Here is a 19859-nt window from a genome sequence, read left to right as displayed (position 1 = left end):
CAAAGCTGCTGAAAAGCTTTTGGCTCGGTTTGTCTTCCTGTTGCTCCACAGTCACCCTCCTGTTGCCGTAGATGCATAAAGAAACTATCTAGAAATAGATTTATAAATGCTTACGGGTGCAAAACATAAGCAAGAGAGGAAGGGGGCAGCAGGAAGAGGGTGAAATAGAAATTAATATGAAAAGAGGAAGGAGACATGTTCAAATGCTTTATTTGAGAAGAGATTTGATCAGGACAAGATGTTAAGATCAAGGTGGGTTTGGATTTGTTTAATTATCACAATAGATGTGCAAAGAGTGATTACAGAGTGTCTGTCTCTGACATCCAACTACTTAATTTCTGTTTAACGCTACTTTTTAAAAAAAAATTCTTTACCCTTATATTTATTTTTGCTTTGCACCATTTTCTTCAGTCTCCTGCTTCTCCCGCTCTTCCACTCCACGTACTGCATGCTGCTGGGATGGGTGGAGTCTCCAGGTTATCCCAATGGGTACTTACCTCATGCTAGTCTAAATTGGAGCAGGTGCGCCCCCAAAGGTCACAGCCTCTCCATAAGGTTCATCCACCTGGACCTGGAGGACAGTATCGACTGTGAAAATGATGCAGTGAAGGTAAGAGGATATCTTAAATGATGTTAATACCTGCCACATACTATTTTCTCATTATGCCTCTCATCTTTTTTCCCCCTCAGATCTTTTCAAATGGAAACTTAATTTCCGTTTTGTGTGGCACAAAGGAATTTGAGGAGCTTCAGTCCACTGTAAATCCTGCGCTTTTCTCGCCCCCGGGTGGCTGCCTCGCCCTTTCGTTCCACTCGGACTACTCAAACATAAAGAGGCACACCGGCTTTAGAGGCTTTTATACAACCCAAGGTGAGAATCAGAGTAGAAATCTGCAGAAGGAGCTCAGCTTGTGGAAATATACTTATACTTTTGTAATCATATTTCAAGGAAGTCATTTTTAGAGAATAAATCACAGTGTAAAAAGCTTTTTGTTTAATAAAGAAAACATAAGATTAAAAAACATTTGTGTGCAAGAGTTTGTCTTCTTGCACTGCAAAAAAAAAGTGCTGACGACACTAACGTGACTGATGTTTCACCTAAACCTCGTCTAGTATCAGTAGACTCTTGTTCCTCTACTGAAGACTTTTGCCACACATGTTACCTAGAATACAAACCAGGAGAACTGATGCGAAACTGTGGTTTTCTCTGATTTTTTTTAATGCAAGAGATGCAAAATGTCAAGGATTTTTGTTGTCACTCTGTCGAGATGAACAAACATTTGCTGTTTGATCACTTGTTGAGTTATGACTTCTGTTAAAATGTTACGATAGATAGCATGATTAATATATTTATCAAGTCATTCCAAGGAATTGTTTTTTTTTTTTAATGCTTTTCTGCGTTTAACCGTTAGCTCATTCTCTCTGTTAGACTATGACGAATGCAAGGATAACGAAATCAACCAATGCACCCAGTTCTGTCACAACTTCATCGGAGGGTACCACTGCTCCTGTCGCCACGGCTACCACCTGGATGTGGACAACCACACTTGCACTGGTACAAATAATCAAATTTGCTTCCAAACATTCAACAGAATCAGTATTTAACACGTCTGAAGGAGACAAAAATACACAAAGAGAAGTGAAAATGGGAAAATAGAGGAAGCAGAAGTATTGTGGGGAGATTTTTGGGAAGGTACTGATTGTGTAAAACTTATGATTTTGTTAAAATGAAGGTAATGGCAATGATCTCTCATGTTCACAGTGAACTGCAATAAGGACCTGTCAGGAAAGAGCAACGGTATCATATCCAGTCCTTCCTGGCCCAACTCGTATGCAGAGAACGCAAACTGCCAGTACACGCTGCTCGTCGACTCCCAGTCTCAGGTGGAGCTCGAATTCTCGGACGTTTTTGATGTGGAACAAGGCCCCAATGGTCAATGCATAGATGCACTGAGAGTAAGTGATGACTCAGAATATGCAAATACCCCTCGAAGCTGTGTGTGTGTTCCCCCCAGAAACTTTAACTTTGCATATCAATAAACAAAGAGGAAGTTCAGAAAAAAAAGTGTTGTAACCATGGATTTGACAACAGACAGTCATCCTATTTTTGACGTTTTATGGTTTCTCTGTGTTACACATTTGGGTTTTTTCTTTGTGTACCATTCCTGTGTACATTGATCTCATCTTGTTTAGTTTCAATTTGACATATAACCCAATTATTATTTTGTTGTTGTACTGTTGTTGTTTCTTGTTTCAGAGCCACAGAAAAAGAGTCTCTAATGACATTTGAAATAAATTTTCTCCCAAATAATAAAATAATAAATGGATAAGTGCTAGAAATATAAGTTAGGCTAGTTCTTTGTCAGTGTTAGACATCACGTCTTTTGTCATTTTCATCTACACAGGAACTTTAAGGCTGATATTTTTAAGGTCATATCAGGCCTCAGTTCTTACATTCAGAGCCCATGTCGTTCACCAAGTAACAGCAGTTTTTTAGCCCTTAACCAGGAAGTGAAACTATTCGAGATTCAGAATCTCTTTTGTGAGATACCTGAGACAAGCGCTAACCAAAAGGGGGAGGGAGGGTGAGTACAGCTGCTACCAAGAGAAACCAGAGCTCCAGAAGAAAACCCCCAAAGCGGTGGGAAAAATGTGCAAACTCCAGAGAGAGAAGGGCCCTGCTGGGGCTTGAAGCCCAGGCCCCTCTTTCTTTGAGGAAATGGTGCTAACAACGTCACCAACCTGCTGTAAGCACATTCAGAGGAAATGGTGCTAACAACGTCACCGCCCTGCTGTATGCACTGTCAGAATTTCCTCCAGGATTTCTCTGTAATTGACTTCAATCATTTTTATCTGAAAGCCTCCTGTATGCATTTTCTGGCAACATGTTACTTAAATGTTGTGACTTTTTTTTAAGTCTGTCGCCTTCTAAAATTGACGATCTTGTTGGCTGCTGCTGTGTAGTCTCAGTTACAATAAGGACAGGAGGCTGTGGAGGTTTGTGGTCAAAGATCCCTCATAGAGCCTGGAGGTGTGTTTTAGGTCATTAGGTCTTTTTCAGAAATGAATAATCATCCCACTGAGCACAAACCACTGCAGGATACTGTGGTAGTCATGCTGGTTAACAGACTATCACACCTTAGACTTGTATCAGTAACCACATAAGCAGATGCAAACCATAAATCCAGTTTTTAAGTGCAACCTTATGTCTGGAAAGCATTGATGTGGGTTATAATATGTGATTTCTAAGGCTGGTCTTCCTCTGTAGCTGGGAGGACAACACACTGTTGTGGGCCTAATGATTTCTTTTTCTTTTTTTTTTTACAAGGGTTTTCCTTTTTTAAACGTCCATGTCAGAATGCTATAAACGGATAGTCTCGCACATCCATCGAGCAGTTGTGTTCAAATTCTTGACAGGTGCTGCACGTCTGCATCTTAAAGAAAGTCTGTAAACTTGAACTTGGTGACAGTGCCTGTGTTGTTTTGTTTGCAGATTGAGACTCCCTCTGGGACTCTGGGACCGTTCTGTGGCAACACGCCTCCCGAATCGCCATTTCTCACTCACGCAAACAAGCTCACGATCCGTTTCACCACTGACGACTTTGGCACCAACAAAGGATTCCACCTCAACTTCAGGACCAGAGGTACTGCAGCCTCCTCATCTCAGACACAGCTGGTAAAGAGCATCTGTTTGGATATTTGTTGGAAACGACTGTGACTCTTCTTCTCACATCTTAATTGCAGATAAGGTCTGTCCAGCAGTGGTGACCTCACACTCCACCGTGACTCCCAAGAAAGCAGAATATAATCGTGGTGAAGAAGTGAAGGTCACTTGTGAAGAGGGCTATGTTGTAAATGATGTGAGTGCAGAAAGAAATCTGAAGTGTATCCTTGACATTTGATGTAAATATTTAATTTATTAAATAAATTGAATTCTAAATTAAATTACATTCTCATTTTATTAAGGATAAAGGCATCCATGATGTGAAATCAGAGTTCAATGCAATGTGCCATAGCACAGGCGTATGGACTCCCAGCTACACCTGTGGATGTGAGTCTGACTACAATTAATTTCAGATTTTTCTGTTTGTGTCTACTTGTTTTTTTCACACTCAGTATCATTTTTTCTCATATATAGTGGTCAATTGTGGACTTCCTGATATACCGGAAGATGGTATTCTTCAGTTGGTGGGTTCAGATGACCCACAAACTCAATATAAAGACCAGATCCAGTTTAGCTGCAGCTCAAAGTACTACACGCTGGAAGGAGATGGTGATTACAGGACGTTTTTGCTCATACCTTTTCTAGTATCACTGATCTGTTATTCCTTTTGCAAATTTCTCCTTGACTCTTTTCAGACACATTCATTTGCGGTGCCAGTGGCGAATGGATATCAACTAACGGAAATGCAGAGTTTCCAAAATGTCTTCCAGGTACGGATGTATTCCTTCTGTTTTTCAATGTCACTATTCGTTTGGAGCTCTGGGTTTAATGATGACTTCTATTTGTTTCAGTGTGTGGGCAGCCTGAAACACTGATAGCAGGTACAGGAAGAATTTTGGGAGGTCAGGATGCAAAACTGGGAGAAATACCATGGCAGCTATTCATAAAAGAGCCCAGCAGAGGAGGAGCATCCCTGATAAATGATCAGTGGGCTGTGACAGCGGCTCATGTTGTGGATGGGCATGAGAACAGCCCTTTGAGTGTCTTTGGTGGACTGATAGATAAAACGACAACAAATGCCCCAAGCGCACCTTCCTTGATCACTAACAGGATCATAATTCATCCTGGCTACAGAAAGGGGATCACTGGAAGTGCACGCACTGATTTTAACAATGATATTGCTCTTATAAGATTCACCTCCAGAATCACATTAGGCCCAAACCTGCTTCCCATTTGTCTGCCAGAAGAAAACAGTGATGTGCTGGAAAATGAACAAGGTACAGTGTCAGGCTGGGGGGTGACAGAGAAAAAACAGTTATCAGATGTTTTAAAATATGCTCATGTTTCAGCCTACTCACGCAGAGAGTGTGAGAAAACACCTGTCACTTCACGTGGGAACTCCATGATTTTCAGTAATAACATGTTCTGTGCTGGAGACAGCGGGAAGGACAGTTGTAAAGGAGACAGTGGAGGTCCTTTTGTTTTGCCCATGTTGTCTTCTAGCAGTGGGCCTTACTATCTGACTGGGGTTGTGTCATGGGGAGCTCGCTGTCTGATTCCCCAACGAGACTCAACTGCAATAGTGAACAAGGGTTATTATACCAAGGTAGGGAATTATGTGAAGTGGATTAAGCAGACAATAGAGAGAGTAGAGGCAGAAGAATCAGAGAGAAAGTAAAATAAATGATGAAGAAAACACTCTGTTATATACGATAATAAAATCATTTTCAGGGCTGATTCACATTTTAAAAAATTACTTTGCTTATAAAATAAAGACCGCAACCTTATAATCAAATGTACCAAAATAAATAACACAATCAGAACAGCTTGTTATTTCTACATTGTTTCCTATTAAAGAGAAATGTTTGCAAATCATCTGCAGACAATCTGTGTGTGTGTGCATGTTTTCAATTATTTAATCCCTATTAGTTAAGAGACACACAAAGCTGCATTTTTAAAAACTCTTGTATAATCAGTATATTTTCCCTATAAGTGACAGCAGGCTATGATCTTCTTTTCCTTTCCGGTGCTTCTTTTAGGGGTTGCCACAGCAGATAATCTGCCTCCATATCACCCTGTCTCTATAGTCTATAGCATCTTCTTCTGTCACACAAACCCTCTGCGTGTCCTTCCTTCACTACATCCACCTTCCTCTTTTTCTTCCTGCCCGGCAGCTCCATCTTCAGTATCCTTTGTCCAATACATATCCACTACGCCTCCTCTGCACATGTCCAAACCATCTCGACATCGTCCCTCTTTATTTTCAAATCGCTTAACCTGAGCCGTCCTTCCGATGTTCTCATTTCTAATGTAGTTAGAACCATAAATTAGAGGATCATCACAGTGCTTTACAGACAAACAAGCTTTCTCACATTAAAAAACTAACACCAGTAGCTCCAGATGTTGCTCTCAGTATTGAATTAATTAACCAATTCGCCTATTTTTTTTTAAAACAATTTATTTTTTCAAAATAATTCTTCAGTTATTTGTTATTTTTGTGGCAGAGGTCTGGCTATGATATCTACTGTTATAACATACAGACACACTCTATAAGAAGTGGTGTATTGTTCCGATATTGCATGACAGTGTCTGCATAATAGTGCATGACAACTGAAAACAAGGCCCTCAAACCAACAGCCTGACAGAGCCACACAGGAGAAGTGCACTTATTTTTAGACAGCCACAAACCATCGGCCTAATCCCTGACACTGCAGTGTTTAACATCAGTATGAGAAGCATGTTCTAGCGTCACAGCAGTGCAATCTTCATAAAAGTTGTTCTGATTAATACTGCAGCCAATATGCTCTTTAAAAAAAACTAAACTATAATTAAAAACAACCCTCAGCTCATTACGAAAACAAATCATGGCTCCAGTCTCACTTCCTCATTAGGGGTAGTGATGCTCTACTGCCGCTTAGTGGTGACACATATTACTTACTGTAAATCCATCCATCCAAAACAAAACTGAACTTATTAACTGCCCGTTATATGTTTTTTCCCCATACATTCACCTGTATTTCTTTTCCGAATACAAAAATGATCAATGCATGAATGTGCATACTTTAACACATGATCAAACTGCGAGGCCGTCTCGCCAATCGGATGATTGCAAGACCCAAAGAAACTGAGTTAAATGGTGAGAGAGAGAGATGCTTGTGTTTAAAAAACAAACAGAATTCAGTTGCTTTGCTTTGGCCTTCAACAGCAACAGATGTTGGCAGCTGTAGACGGTGCACATGGGGTAAGTTTGAATTTTTGGTTATCTCTCACACAGGTTTCTGAGACGTCCTAGATTCAGCCGAGTGGTTTTACTTCCTAAACCGAACTACACTGTGACAGAAAACTTAAGATGATATAAAGGAGAATCAAACATCCAGCTAAACGCCCACAAGTCAAACTAGCCAGCTGCATGTGAGACCACAGACTGTGAGAGTCAGAGCTCATGGAGGCAATAAATATACTTTAAAAAACACAGACCTAAAAATAAATAAATACATGATAGATTTGGCCTTATTTCAATGTCCTGCTCATTTTTCTCATAGTGAAGTCTATGAAAGCTTATGTAAATCACAGGAACCAGCTAATATTTAGAAATGACACAAATGAAATTATTGTATGGGGTTGGTTGGCATGCACTGAAAACAATATAGTTACAAAGAATGACGCGATAAATGTAAATAGTGTGAGCATTTAATTCAAGTCAAGTCAAATTTATTTGTATACCACATTAAAAAAAAGCCAGCTGCTGACCAAAGTGCTGAACGGCTGAAACCCCCCCACAGTGCAACATCTGCTTTCATCTAAACCTAACCTCCTCTACCACACCAGCTCTCTGCATGTTCTCCTTCAGCTCATCCATGAAGTTTCTCTCTGGTCTTCCTCTTTTCCTCCTGTCTGACATCCTCTGTCCAATACGTCCACCATCCCTTCTCCGCAGATGTCAAAACCAACTCAGCCTGAGCTGGTCCTCAAATTTTTAACCCTGTTCTTCTCGGTCACTCCCAGTGAAAGTCTTCAAACCTTCAGCTCTGCCTCCTGTCTTTTTGCTACAATCTCCAAACTGTACATCATAACAGCTCTCACTACTAAAAGCCACCTCGACAGTACAAGACTCCGCTATACAGTTACACCTAAAGTATAAAGGTCCCTCTTTCAAGGAATGAGTTCCCATTTTGGACCGAGAAAACAGATGATTTAAAACTGTAAATGACCATCACTGAACAGAGGGGGTGGCTCACACGCTCTCAGTCTTTAGATGCCTTCCCAGACACTTCAACCCCGACTCACATCTTACACCAGGTGACCTCAATAGATCATGTGATAAGGTAGTTCAAGGTGTCACGATGGTGTCATCTACACCTCTGACCCATTCCCCTTATTTTAAGGTCATTTGCAAACAGGATTCCATTTAAAAGCACAGGTACACACTGCAGACGTTGCACGCCATATACCTTTATATATTAGAGATATTTGTATTATTGGAGCTACTGAGCAATATTTTGTAATGTCATGTATTATTTAATATAGTACTTTAACTAATTTCTTACTATTTTTACTGTCTTGGACCAACTGGGACCACAGAATTTTCTCTGGGTTTAATAAAATATTCTGATTAGGAGTTTGCCTTGGTTCATGAGATGATGCACATGATTGAAAGTATAGGTCAAGGGTTTAAATATTTGGGAGCTCTACACGCTTTGGTCTTAGAACTGGACAAGCCTCTTGGATGACAGGAGACATTTTTTTCAATTAAAAAAGACAAGAAAGGAACGCCCAGTTGCTCTCTTTTCAAGCACGTAAGTCTCATTATTATCTTGGAAATCTTCCATTTTCCTCACTATGTCATCTGCAAGCATCATACAATCACAGGCCCGGAGACTCTGCTTGACCTCATCTGTCAACCTGTCCAGTGGATCAGAGCTGACCCCTGATATCATCCCACCCCAGTCTGTCACCCATATCACACCCCTCACCACTGCCTTGTTGTCCTCATACATGTCCTGCACCACCCTCACTTTCACCCTCACTCTGCCACACTTCCTCATGCAGAACCACACTTCCTTTCTTTGAACTCTATCTTATGCTTTCTCAAGATAAACAACGACACAGTGCAATTCCTCCTGACCTTTTCTAGACTTCTCCATCAAAACAAAAATAGCATCTGTAGTTCGCTTTCTTGCTCAGTGACCATCACCTGTCAGCCTAGCTTCAAAAACTCTTTCCCATGGGTTTATCCCTTTGTAGTTTGTACTACTACTACTACTAATAATAACAATGAATTATCCTTTGTACTACTTTTTAATAAAAAAAACATTAAGAAATATTCATTGTTTTCATTAAAATGTGTATTAAATGTATCTGTATTAAAATGTGTTAGCCAGGTAGCATCATTGTAACAGACTTTCTAATTTTGTATCAAATTATAGCTGACTCCTGTCTCTGTCAACTTAAAATAACAGATTTTCTATGCCTCGATCAGTTAAAGTTTTAGGATGCTTTTGCTGGGAGGAGCTAAATTAAATAAAATTGAGAAATATACATGGTTGTTGCGACCAGATAAAAAATGTAAACCTTTCAATAGTAGATTTTTGTTGGTGGCCCCCTCTAGTGGTCTGTAAAATAACAGCGTGGCGGCCCCTACACTCAGATCAGTCCGTTTTGGCAACTAACAAGGTTAAACAAACACAAGAACACAAGACTAAAGAGCGTCAGACTTATGGGAACTAATGCAAAACATTCTAAGGTAAAGCAGAGAGGAACAGGTTGTTTCAGTTCGCCTTCAGAAACTGAAACACTGATGCTATTTTGAGGGCAGAAATAAACCACATGCTGATATAAATAATGACAGGCAACAAACACATCCACATACTTGATGAATCTGATTCCTCATTCTGGAAATCAGTTGCTTCACCTGCTATTTTAACATCCAGACGTTTCGGCATGTCTGCTTGGCCTCAAGTTAAACTCTGAAAACACTTGCTGTGATCAAGGATGCCTAAAAAACTGTTAATGCCGCCCTCTGGTGGTAGGATGAGGATTAAGAGTGGATTAGACAGTGAAATAAATCAAGATCGCTTCATTATTCTAATGTGATAATTGTGCTCAAAAATTGCATGAGTTTATGTTATATTTTTTAGATGTAGAATTTGCAAAGTCTGTCTCGTTCTCTAGTTTAGAACAAAATTTTTCCTGTTTATCTGCAATTTGGAGTTGCTTGATTTTGCCAAGATAAACAATTCCTGGCATTAACGTAGAGAGTTGCTAAACACTGGAAACGACAGACTTTGTGACATTAATGTTTTACTTGAATGTGAGACATTTGCTCTCGCAGAAGCCGACCAGTTCACTCATGGATACGGTTAATTGGAAAATGCGCTGGGTCTCTTGTATCATCTGGTAAGTGGATTAGACATTTTCAAGTTGTCAAATATCTCCTAAAATCCCTTTTTGGGTCATAAATTTCCACTTTTGTGCAGAAATTTTCAAATCATGTAGCTGAAAATAGTGGAGAATTACTTGTGTTTTTATACTGATAATCTGCAAGAATTCACTTTAGATGAACAGTGTTTTATATTTTTATTCATCAGTCAGTATGCCATATATATGCAGTCTTGACAATATTATATTAGTTGCACAGTGGTGTCGATTGTGCCACTGTGTTTGTTCTTCTCTGTTTGTATCAACTTTGGACTGGCAGATCAGATGACTGCAGACTGATAAACAGATCAAACTCTTTCCTTTTTTGTACCTTTCTAGGTTTCTGTATGTCTCAGTGTGTGAGTGCTCACCTCTGCCAGAACCAGAGCCTCAAATGTACGGGAAGGTCCAATCTCCTCTGTACCCTCAGCCTTACCCTCCCAACCTGCAGGAGCAGTGGGACCTCGTTGTCCCTGAGGGCTACCAGATTCGACTCACCTTCACACATTTGGATATTGAAGCTTCTGCGAACTGCTACTACGACTCACTTACAGTCAGACCCATATTTCAATACATATACAGAATTACCCTAAAAATCATAATATTAATAAATAGCTTAAGGTGAAAACCCAAATATGATTCAAGAGTAACGCTTGACAACCTGATTTGAGTTTACCACTTACATATGTTTTCATGTTTCTGTCAAGGTAATTAACAAGGTTATTATAGTTAAAACTAGATGTAAAAGTTTTGAAAAACTTTTGAATAAAATTAAAACTAACTGAAATTATTTTTTAAAGTTGGGAAATTAAAATAAAATATAATTGCAGTCACAAAATTTTATCGACACTTGTCTGATGAGATGTTGCCAAACATGTTTAATGAGACTTTGGATATCTAGAGGACTGTCAGTCAACTGCTTTCAAAAATGCGTGTTTTTATTGTAGTACTTGATTTTCCTAAATCTTGCCTCTGAAATATACATCCATACAATAATACTTAAAAAAGACTAAACTGAAACTATGATAACCCTGGTAATCACCGTGATCATCTTGTTGATTGTGATAATTGTAAGTTAAAAATTTACAACAGTGTATAACCACTGGAGACAACAGCAACAGATAGCTGTAGCTTATCAGCAGATTGTATCGCTGCTGCTATGACAAAAAGTTTTAGAGTCAGTCTTTACTGTGACGTTGCACAGAATTTAAAATGGTAGAGGGACACATAACTGAACAGATTTTTTTCTCTGCATTACTATATCCAGTTTGATGTTGACTTAACTAAACTTAGCATTAGTTCTGGCGGGTCATTGGATTATGTTTGGCCTTTCTGGCACTTTTAACCATCTTAGACATTTAAATGAAGAACCCATGAACTGAACATAAATTTTCATCTTCTGGATTTTGCCTTATTTTCATGTAGGATTTTATTCTTTGATCCTTTAGGTTTTCTACAAAGAGAAGGCCCTCTGGAAATTTTGTGGCAGTGAGAATTCTGCTGATGGGCATCACCCAGGCAACGAGCCCATCTTGTCTCCAGGAAACAGTCTCACCCTCATCTTTCAATCAGACAGCAACAACCCGGAGGCCCACCAGAATCTGGGCTTCTCTGCCCAGTACCATGCAATAGGTAGCTCCTCCACCTCTGTTTCTTGCACTTCCTTCTTTTACTGCTGCGCCAACTCACACTAACGTAATGACTTCTCATTATTAGACATAGATGAATGTTCTGCACCAGAGCCTGGAGATGGCTCAGGGCCACTCTGCTCTCAGATCTGCCTCAACACTCTTGGCTCATATCTCTGCTCCTGTCATCATGGCTATGAACTTCGCTCTGATCAGCGCACCTGTGTGTGTGAGTACCATGAAGATGCTTCCAATGAATGTGCGCTCAGACCATCAAACTGGAGTCTGCTGGGAGAACTTAGCTCCACTTCACAAACACATTCAAACATATAGGATCTCAAGATTACCAAAAGCACTATAAAAAAGAGGAGAGGATGGGGAGTCTGGGTTTAATGTTAGAGGCAGTTGGGTCATCAAACAGCACTAATTATTATCACTTTTTTGATTCTGGACTTAAAACATTGTGTAAGGACTCCCCAAATTATCCTCAAACACTTCAGTCAATTCATTAAGAGGGTAAACTTTCTCAGTTTCTTTCCTCTCTCTCATGCCCAGTATCCTGTGGCGGTGGTATATTTGATGAACCAGAGGGGCATCTGTTCAGTCCGGGATATCCTAATCACCCACCTCATGCTGTGTCCTGTCAGTATGTCATTTCTGTACAAGAGGGCTTCACTATTACTCTAAACTTTACTGACAACTTCCACATTGAGAGCATGGACAGCCCAGAGGGCCCGCAATGTCTCCATCACTGGTTGGAGGTAATGGCGAGCGATTTCAGCACACCTAGATTCATCAAAATCACAGGAAATAAAAATGTCTCTATATGTCATACAATTAATAAACTGTGCACTACTCTCTCCTAAAAAGTTGACTGTCAGAGACGAACAGCCCACAAAGCTATGTGGCAAAACGAGCCCAGGACCGATAGTCACAAACTCAAACATGGTCAAGCTGGAATACCACATTGATGATGAAGGACAGAGCAATGGCTGGAGCCTCGACTACAGCACACACAGTAACATGTCATCAAGCAACTGCAATTCTCCTGTTTGTCCTTCTGGGTTTAAATCTCAGTGTAAAATATATGTTTGATTGTTTTTGCTGTTTCCAGGGGTGAAGTGTCCATCACCTGGAAGTGTAGCTAAAGGCAGGGTCACTCCTAATTTGAGTGAATATCTCTTCAGAGATTACATCTATGTACGCTGCGATCAAGGATACAAGCTGATGATGGTTAGCTGAAATTGTGTTTTTTAACAGTGAAAAACAAAATAATTGTTTCCTGGTTACTGTGTATAATGTAAAACATGGTTTTTATACCCTTCTTTAAAGAATGGTCGGGAGATGGAGAGTTTCTCTTCCATTTGCCAAAGCAATGGGCAGTGGCACCTTCCTCTGCCAGAATGCCACAGTAGGTCGTCTCTAAGCATATATATACAAAGTCTTCTCCATCCATACTAGTGTTCACAGACAAAGTGCATTTTGTTGTATTTTCTTGTTTTGTTCCTCTGCAGTAATTGATTGCGGAGAACCTGACCCCTTGCTGAACGGAGGCGTGGCCTTCCTTTCTGGGTTTCAGAATCAGTATCTTTCTGTTATTCAGTATCGCTGCAATGAACCATTTTACTCTCTCCTTGGGGATGCAAACGGTGAGATGTTAATAGTGCAATTTGTTTTGGATTCCTACTGTTCATTACTTTCCTTTTGCACAGTTCTGAAACTTTACTATTAGCAGGCTCCATTAACTATAATGTGCGATTCTCATTCAGTCAAACCATCATGGCATACTGATATGATGATACATGATATATACTACCATGATTCAAAACTTAAATAAGATTTAAATGCTAACATGATTTAACTGGAAATATATACCCTTTACATTTCTTCCACAAGGGGGAGAACTGAAACTCTTAAGGATCAGCAAAAAAAAATGTAAAAGTCACATTGTTTCTTCTTCTGCTCCTCAGTTAACTTCACATGTGATGCAGACAGGAAATGGAGATCAACCCATGAAGTTATTGACAGTCCACTTTGTTTACCAGGTATACATTTCCATCCTGCAAAACTTGATGAAGATCAAATGGTTAATTTAATGGGAAATTGATGTGTGAGATTTATATGTAAGTTTGTATCCAATTCAGTTTGTGGTCAGCCAACAAATCACATCAATGTGTATCAGAGGATCTTTGGAGGCCAGGATGCTCCAGATAATACAATCCCCTGGCAAGTGCTACTGAGTGTAAGTGGAAACAGGGGAGGAGGCATGGTGATTGGAGACCGGTGGATTATGACAGCAGCTCATAATGTAGTAAATGAGGGAGTGATGGTAGCAAATGAAACTCTACGGGTAAGTAGTTGACTGTGAGGATTACTTTGCATGATCTTTGTCTGATTGGGATTCCCTTGGTAAGTCTTTCCTTTTATGATATTGACTTGCAGATTTTCATGGGACTTAATGAGGTAAAAGCCCTCGAGAAATCTCCTCTGTTTGCTGCCTCAATCCATGTTCACCCTGAGTACAACAACCCCAACTATGTAGACTACAACAATGACATTGCCCTGATCAAACTGAATGTCACACTCACATTCGACTCATCTGTAATGCCAGTGTGTTTGCCAGAACCAGGAGCCACATATGATACTGGTGTGATGGGGTAAACAAACTACTATTGTGTCATAATGATTTTGCGGTCTCTTTAATGTCATCTACACTGTATAAAATTTGATGTTACTTTTAAGTGCTCTCATTGTTTGTTAACCACTTTATTTTGACAAGCTATTATCTTTAAGGTTCTGGATTAGTAAGAATTTTACTGAGCCCACAATGAATGTGTTTTGTATTCTTTCAGGCTGGTGTCTGGCTTTGGTGTTACAAACGAGAATAATCGTCGCATTATAACAAATCAACTGAAGTATGTTTATCTCCCAGTGGTGGACCAGCAGACATGCAGGGATTCAGTCACTTCGGCAAGGAGAAGACGTGACAACATACCAGACTTAACAAATAACATGTTTTGTGCTGGACTCCCTGAAGGTGGGAAGGACTCTTGCCAGGGTGACTCTGGGGGCCCCTTCACTCTGACTAAAGATGGGCGACACTGGGCTGCTGGGATTGTCAGCTGGGGGGTTGAGTGTGGAGGAAAGGGCACATATGGAGTCTATACCAGAGTCGCTAATTACCTGAACTGGATCCAGAACACCATGCAGGAGAACTAAAGTTACAGTAATTCAGTACAACACGGTGTAAATACACGATGAGAAAAAAAATTGCATAATAAACTAAATTTTCTCTGTTGTGGAGTTTGATTTGAGAATTTTTAATCTATATTTCATTAAAAAACTCTATAAATTCAGTTATTGATTTGCTGTCTGTAAGTCAATGCATTATCTTTAAATCCCTGTAACGCCTGTCTTTTACTACGTTTGAATAAAGATAGTTAATGCAGATCTGCATGTGTTTTATTCTTGTGTCTAAGATTAATCAAATCCTCCCACTTTAAAAACAATAACCACATCATCAGTCATTTCATCCCACTCTAACATTACTAAGCAATACTTTTATATGCAAAGAAGGCCCGCTCTCTTTCCACGTGCTTTTCCTTCGGCTCATTCTCTACAGGTTTGTACTTGATACGAACTTAAATTCTTTTGGTTTTTATGTACAACCATGTTCGAGGCATTATTGGCATTTTTTCTCCCGTACAAATCATGTTTCTACTTGTTTTTGCCAAAACAAACAAAGATAAAAAAGCTTGAAGACAAAAAGTCCAGTTCAAATTCCAGTGCTAAATACAGCTAATCATCTTCTGTGTGACAGTCATGGTTCATTCCAGTCTGAGACATCTCTTCTGGAAGTACAATCGACACCAGAGCTTTACAAACATGGGCTGGACCCACTGCATCATTTGGTGAGTGTGATGAAGATTTTTTTAATTTGTTCGTTGTATTAAAGAATCTTTTATTTCGGTGAATTTCTCATTAAGCTCATGGAGCCTATCAGTATTGCAGAGCTTTTTGTTATATGATGTTTTTTTTAATCATTATGCTTCATCTACAACCAATGTTCTAGACATATAGCTGTTAAAGTTGAAGACGTTGAACAAATTGTTAGTAATGTAGAAGAAATCAGCTTGGTGATTGAAGAAAGTTGATGTTAAAATTAAAGTGAAAATCAGCGGTTGTGTCACTTTATTTGCTCTTGTTCTGTTTGCATCAACTTTGGACGACTGACTCAGCTCCAGCTCTCTGTTTATTTGCTTTTCCAGGTTTCTGTGGTTTTCAGTGAGCGAGTGCCAGCAGCTGTCCACCACTGAGCCTGAAATGCACGGACAAATCCAGTCTCCCCAATATCCGCGACCTTATCCTCCCCACCTGCAAAAGCAATGGGACCTCTGGGTTCCCAGGGGTTACCAGATCCAGCTGTCTTTAACACATCTGGATATTAAAGTTTCTGCAGACTGCAGTCAAGACTCTCTCACAGTCAGAGCTTTGATTAGATCTGAATTTAAAAAATATTTCAAACAAGATACAAAACTTTTTATATTGCAGTTTTCAATTTTAGTGTATTCATTCATTCAGTTTGATTGGAAGTTAATTTGAATTAAGACGTTGGTTTAGAATTTTGTTTTTTTTTACAAAAGCAGTTTGTTAACATGAGTTTTGACTTAATTTTCCAGTTTTTCTACGATGAAAAGGTTTTGGGAAAGTTTTGTGGCCAGGGAAACTCTACTGATCACCATGGTGACGAGACGATCCTTTCTCCAGGCAACAAACTGACTCTCGTATTCCAAACAAGTGACTCTACACCAGAGCATCAACAACATACTGGTTTTTCTGCCACGTATAAGGCAATAGGTACAGTTTTCCTGAAATTTTCCAACTCCCATTAATGTACTATTTCATCAACAGCTTCAGGAAAAGTTTAACACAGTAAATATTCTTTAAATAGACATAGACGAGTGTTCCAAAACAGACCCAGGACTGGATTCAGGTCCGCTTTGCTCTCAAATCTGTATCAACACTGCTGGGTCCTACCACTGCTCCTGCCACAGTGGTTACAAGCTTCATTTAGACCAGCGCACATGTCTGTGTAAGTGTCGAATACAAGAAATTAGGCCTTTTTGTACATTAATACTTGTCATATGAAGCTCAGTCGCTAGAATATGGTTGAGGTGGTATGCTGATTACTGATTCTCTTACTGTTATTATTATACTGACCTTTGGTTCTTGCCCAGTGTCCTGTGGTGGGTGTGTTTTTGACAAGCATGAAGGACATCTGTCCAGTCCAGGGTATCCTAAACCCTCACCCCCTTTTCTCTCCTGCAAGTACATCATCTCTGTGGAGCCCAGATTCATCGTGACGCTCAACTTCAGAGACAATTTTCACATTGATAATAAAGATAATCAGCATGGTTCAAGCTGCCAAGGTCACTTTTTACAGGTAACGACTCGCGGTACCCACAGGGATTAAAAGTTACAAACCATGCTCCTCTGGTCTGTATGTAGCCTTCCACTATCTCTCCCCTCATAGGTGACCATTCCAGGCAGATTAGCTATGAAATTTTGTGGAACAAAGAGTCCTGGTCTGATAGTTACAAACTCAAGTACAGTCAGGCTGGACTACCACACTGAGGAGGAAGGTCTGAGCAACGGCTGGAGCCTGCAATATAGCACACATGGTGAGGAGGAGAGGTGGCATTTCCACGTTAGCAGTTTAAAACTATTTTTCTCATGCTGTTCATTTATGTTTGGTTGCTGCGTTCTTTACAGAGGTGAAATGTCCACACCCAGGGAGTGTGACAAAAGGCAGGATCACTCCTGATTTAAATGAATACTTTAGTGGAGACTCGATCCATGTCACTTGTGACCAAGAATACAAGTTGATGATGGTAATATGACATTTCATTGTTTACTACAGTGTGCATCAGTGAACTTTATTAACAGCCTCTTTTCCCTCACAGGATATTTATAGAGTTTTTTTTGCTATCTCCATGTGTCTGTGTTTGAGCAACAGAAGCAGATCTTTCTTCATTTTTCTTTAGGTTTTTTCTTTGGTGAATTTGTCAATTAGAAAATGTGTGTAACAGTCATATATTTTCAGGGACAACAAGAGATTAAGACATTCTCAGCCATGTGTCAAAGCGACGGGCAGTGGCAACTCCCTCTCCCAACCTGCATAGCAGGTACTGATGTGCTGTCAAAATAAAATACTCTAATAACAAATTTAGGACTTCAAAATGAAAGCATGAAGCCTTTGCTTACACCTGAGTTCTGTTCATCTTATCCAGTTTGTGGTCAGCCAACAAATCACATCAATGTGTATCAGAGGATCTTTGGAGGCCAGGATGCTCCAGATAATACAATCCCCTGGCAAGTGCTACTGAGTGTAAGTGGAAACAGGGCAGGAGGCATGGTGATTGGAGACCGGTGGATTATGACAGCAGCTCATTATGTAGTAAATAGGGGAGTGGTGGTAGCAAATGAAACTCTACGGGTAAGTAGTTGACTGTGAGGATTACTTTGCATGATCTCTGTCTGATTGGGATTCCCTTGGTAAGTCTTTCCTTTTATGATATTGACTTGCAGATTTTCATGGGACTTAATGAGGTAAAAGCCCTCAAGAAATCTCCTCTGTTTGCTGCCTCAATCCATGTTCACCCTGAGTACAACAACCCCAACTATGTAGACTACAACAATGACATTGCCCTGATCAAACTGGAAGACACACTCACATTCAACTCATCTGTAATGCCAGTGTGTTTGCCAGAACCAGGAGCCACATATGATACTGGTGTGATGGGGTAAACAAACTATTATTGTGTCATAATGATTTTGAAGTCTCTTTAATGTCATCTACACTGTATAAAATTTGATGTTACTTTTAAGTGCTCTCATTGTTTGTTAACCACTTTATTTTGACAAGCTATTATCTTTAAGGTTCTGGATTAGTAAAAATTTTACTGAGCCCACAATGAATGTGTTTTGTATTCTTTCAGGCTGGTGTCTGGCTTTGGTGTTACAATCGAGAATAATCGTCGCATTCTAACAAATCAACTGAAGTATGTTTATCTCCCAGTGGTGGACCAGCAGACATGCAGGGATTCAATCAGTTTAGCAAGGAGAAGACGTAACAACATACCAGACTTAACAAATAACATGTTTTGTGCTGGACTCCCTGAAGGTGGGAAGGACTCTTGCCAGGGTGACGCTGGGGGCCCCTTCACTCTGACTAAAGATGGGCGACACTGGGCTGCTGGGATTGTCAGCTGGGGGGTTGAGTGTGGAAGAAAGGGCACATATGGAGTCTATACCAGAGTCGCTAATTACCTGGACTGGATCCAGAAGACCATGCAGGAGAACTAAAGTTACAGTAATTCAGTACAACACGGTGTAAATACACGATGAGGCAAAACATTTGGACAATAAATATTATACTATTTTCGCTCTGCTGTGGAGTTTGATTTGAGAATTTTTAATCTATATTTCACTAAAAGCTCAGTTTTTGATTTTCCGCTTTCTGGAAACAACCACAAAATACTGTCTGAAAGTCGGTGCATAGTCTTTAAATCCCTGTAACGCCTGTCTTTTACTACGTTTGAATAAAGATAGTTAATGCAGATCTGCATGTGTTTTTTTCTTGTGTCAAAGATTAATCAAATCCTCCCACTTTGAAAATGATAAACACATCATCAGTCATTTCATCCCACTCTAACAAAGAAGGCCCGCTCTCTTTCCACGTGCTTTTCCTTCGGCTCATTCTCTACAGGTTTGTACTTGATACGAACTTAAATTCTTTCGGCTTTTATGTGCAACCATGTTCGAGGCATTATTGGCATTTTTTCTCCCATACAAATCATGTTTCTACTTGTTTTTACCAAAGCAAACAAAGAAAAAAAGAAGAAGCTTGAAGACGGGCGATCGTGGCTCAAGAGTTGGGCGTTCGCCTTGTAATCGGAAGGTTGCCGGTTCGAGCCCCGGCTTGGACACTCTTGGTCGTTGTGTCCTTGGGCAAGACACTTCACCCGTTGCCTACTGGTGGTGGTCAGAGGGCCTGGTGGCGCCAGTGTCCGGCAGCCTCGCCTCTGTCAGTGCGCCCCAGGGCAGCTGTGGCTACAATGTATCTTGCCATCACCAGTGTGTGAATGTGT

At 40.1% G+C, this 19859-nt stretch overlaps 2 protein-coding genes across 2 annotated transcripts; both read left to right on the top strand.

Moving 5' to 3' along the window:
- Positions 1-133: 133 nt before the first annotated feature.
- On the top strand, positions 134-14968 carry LOC309718000 (uncharacterized protein). The gene is made up of 26 exons (XM_082552939.1): positions 134-252; positions 412-610; positions 691-871; positions 1430-1555; positions 1763-1956; positions 3494-3644; positions 3745-3860; positions 3967-4051; positions 4139-4273; positions 4360-4434; positions 4516-5338; positions 6939-6996; positions 9291-9407; positions 9996-10060; positions 10421-10634; positions 11530-11713; positions 11798-11938; positions 12265-12470; positions 12580-12727; positions 12824-12942; positions 13042-13120; positions 13224-13358; positions 13680-13754; positions 13854-14059; positions 14152-14366; positions 14562-14968. Exons 1-26 carry the CDS (start codon positions 239-241, stop codon positions 14926-14928), a joined length of 4428 nt encoding a protein of 1475 aa, XP_082409065.1. The 5' UTR covers positions 134-238; the 3' UTR covers positions 14929-14968.
- Positions 14969-15531: 563 nt separating this feature from the next.
- LOC309717309 (complement C1r subcomponent-like) lies at positions 15532-19193 on the top strand (the record flags this gene model as incomplete). Its single annotated transcript, XM_082551769.1, has 11 exons — positions 15532-15620; positions 15978-16191; positions 16389-16566; positions 16661-16801; positions 16947-17152; positions 17243-17390; positions 17482-17600; positions 17813-17894; positions 18000-18205; positions 18298-18512; positions 18708-19193. 11 exons carry the CDS (start codon positions 15532-15534, stop codon positions 19072-19074), a joined length of 1965 nt encoding a protein of 654 aa, XP_082407895.1. The 3' UTR covers positions 19075-19193.
- Positions 19194-19859: the final 666 nt, after the last annotated feature.

This window comes from Aulonocara stuartgranti (assembly GCF_965226115.1).
Source record: "Aulonocara stuartgranti genome assembly, chromosome: 11".
In the NCBI taxonomy this organism is placed as follows: Eukaryota; Metazoa; Chordata; class Actinopteri; order Cichliformes; family Cichlidae; genus Aulonocara; species Aulonocara stuartgranti.
This window is presented reverse-complemented; position numbering and strand designations above follow the sequence as displayed.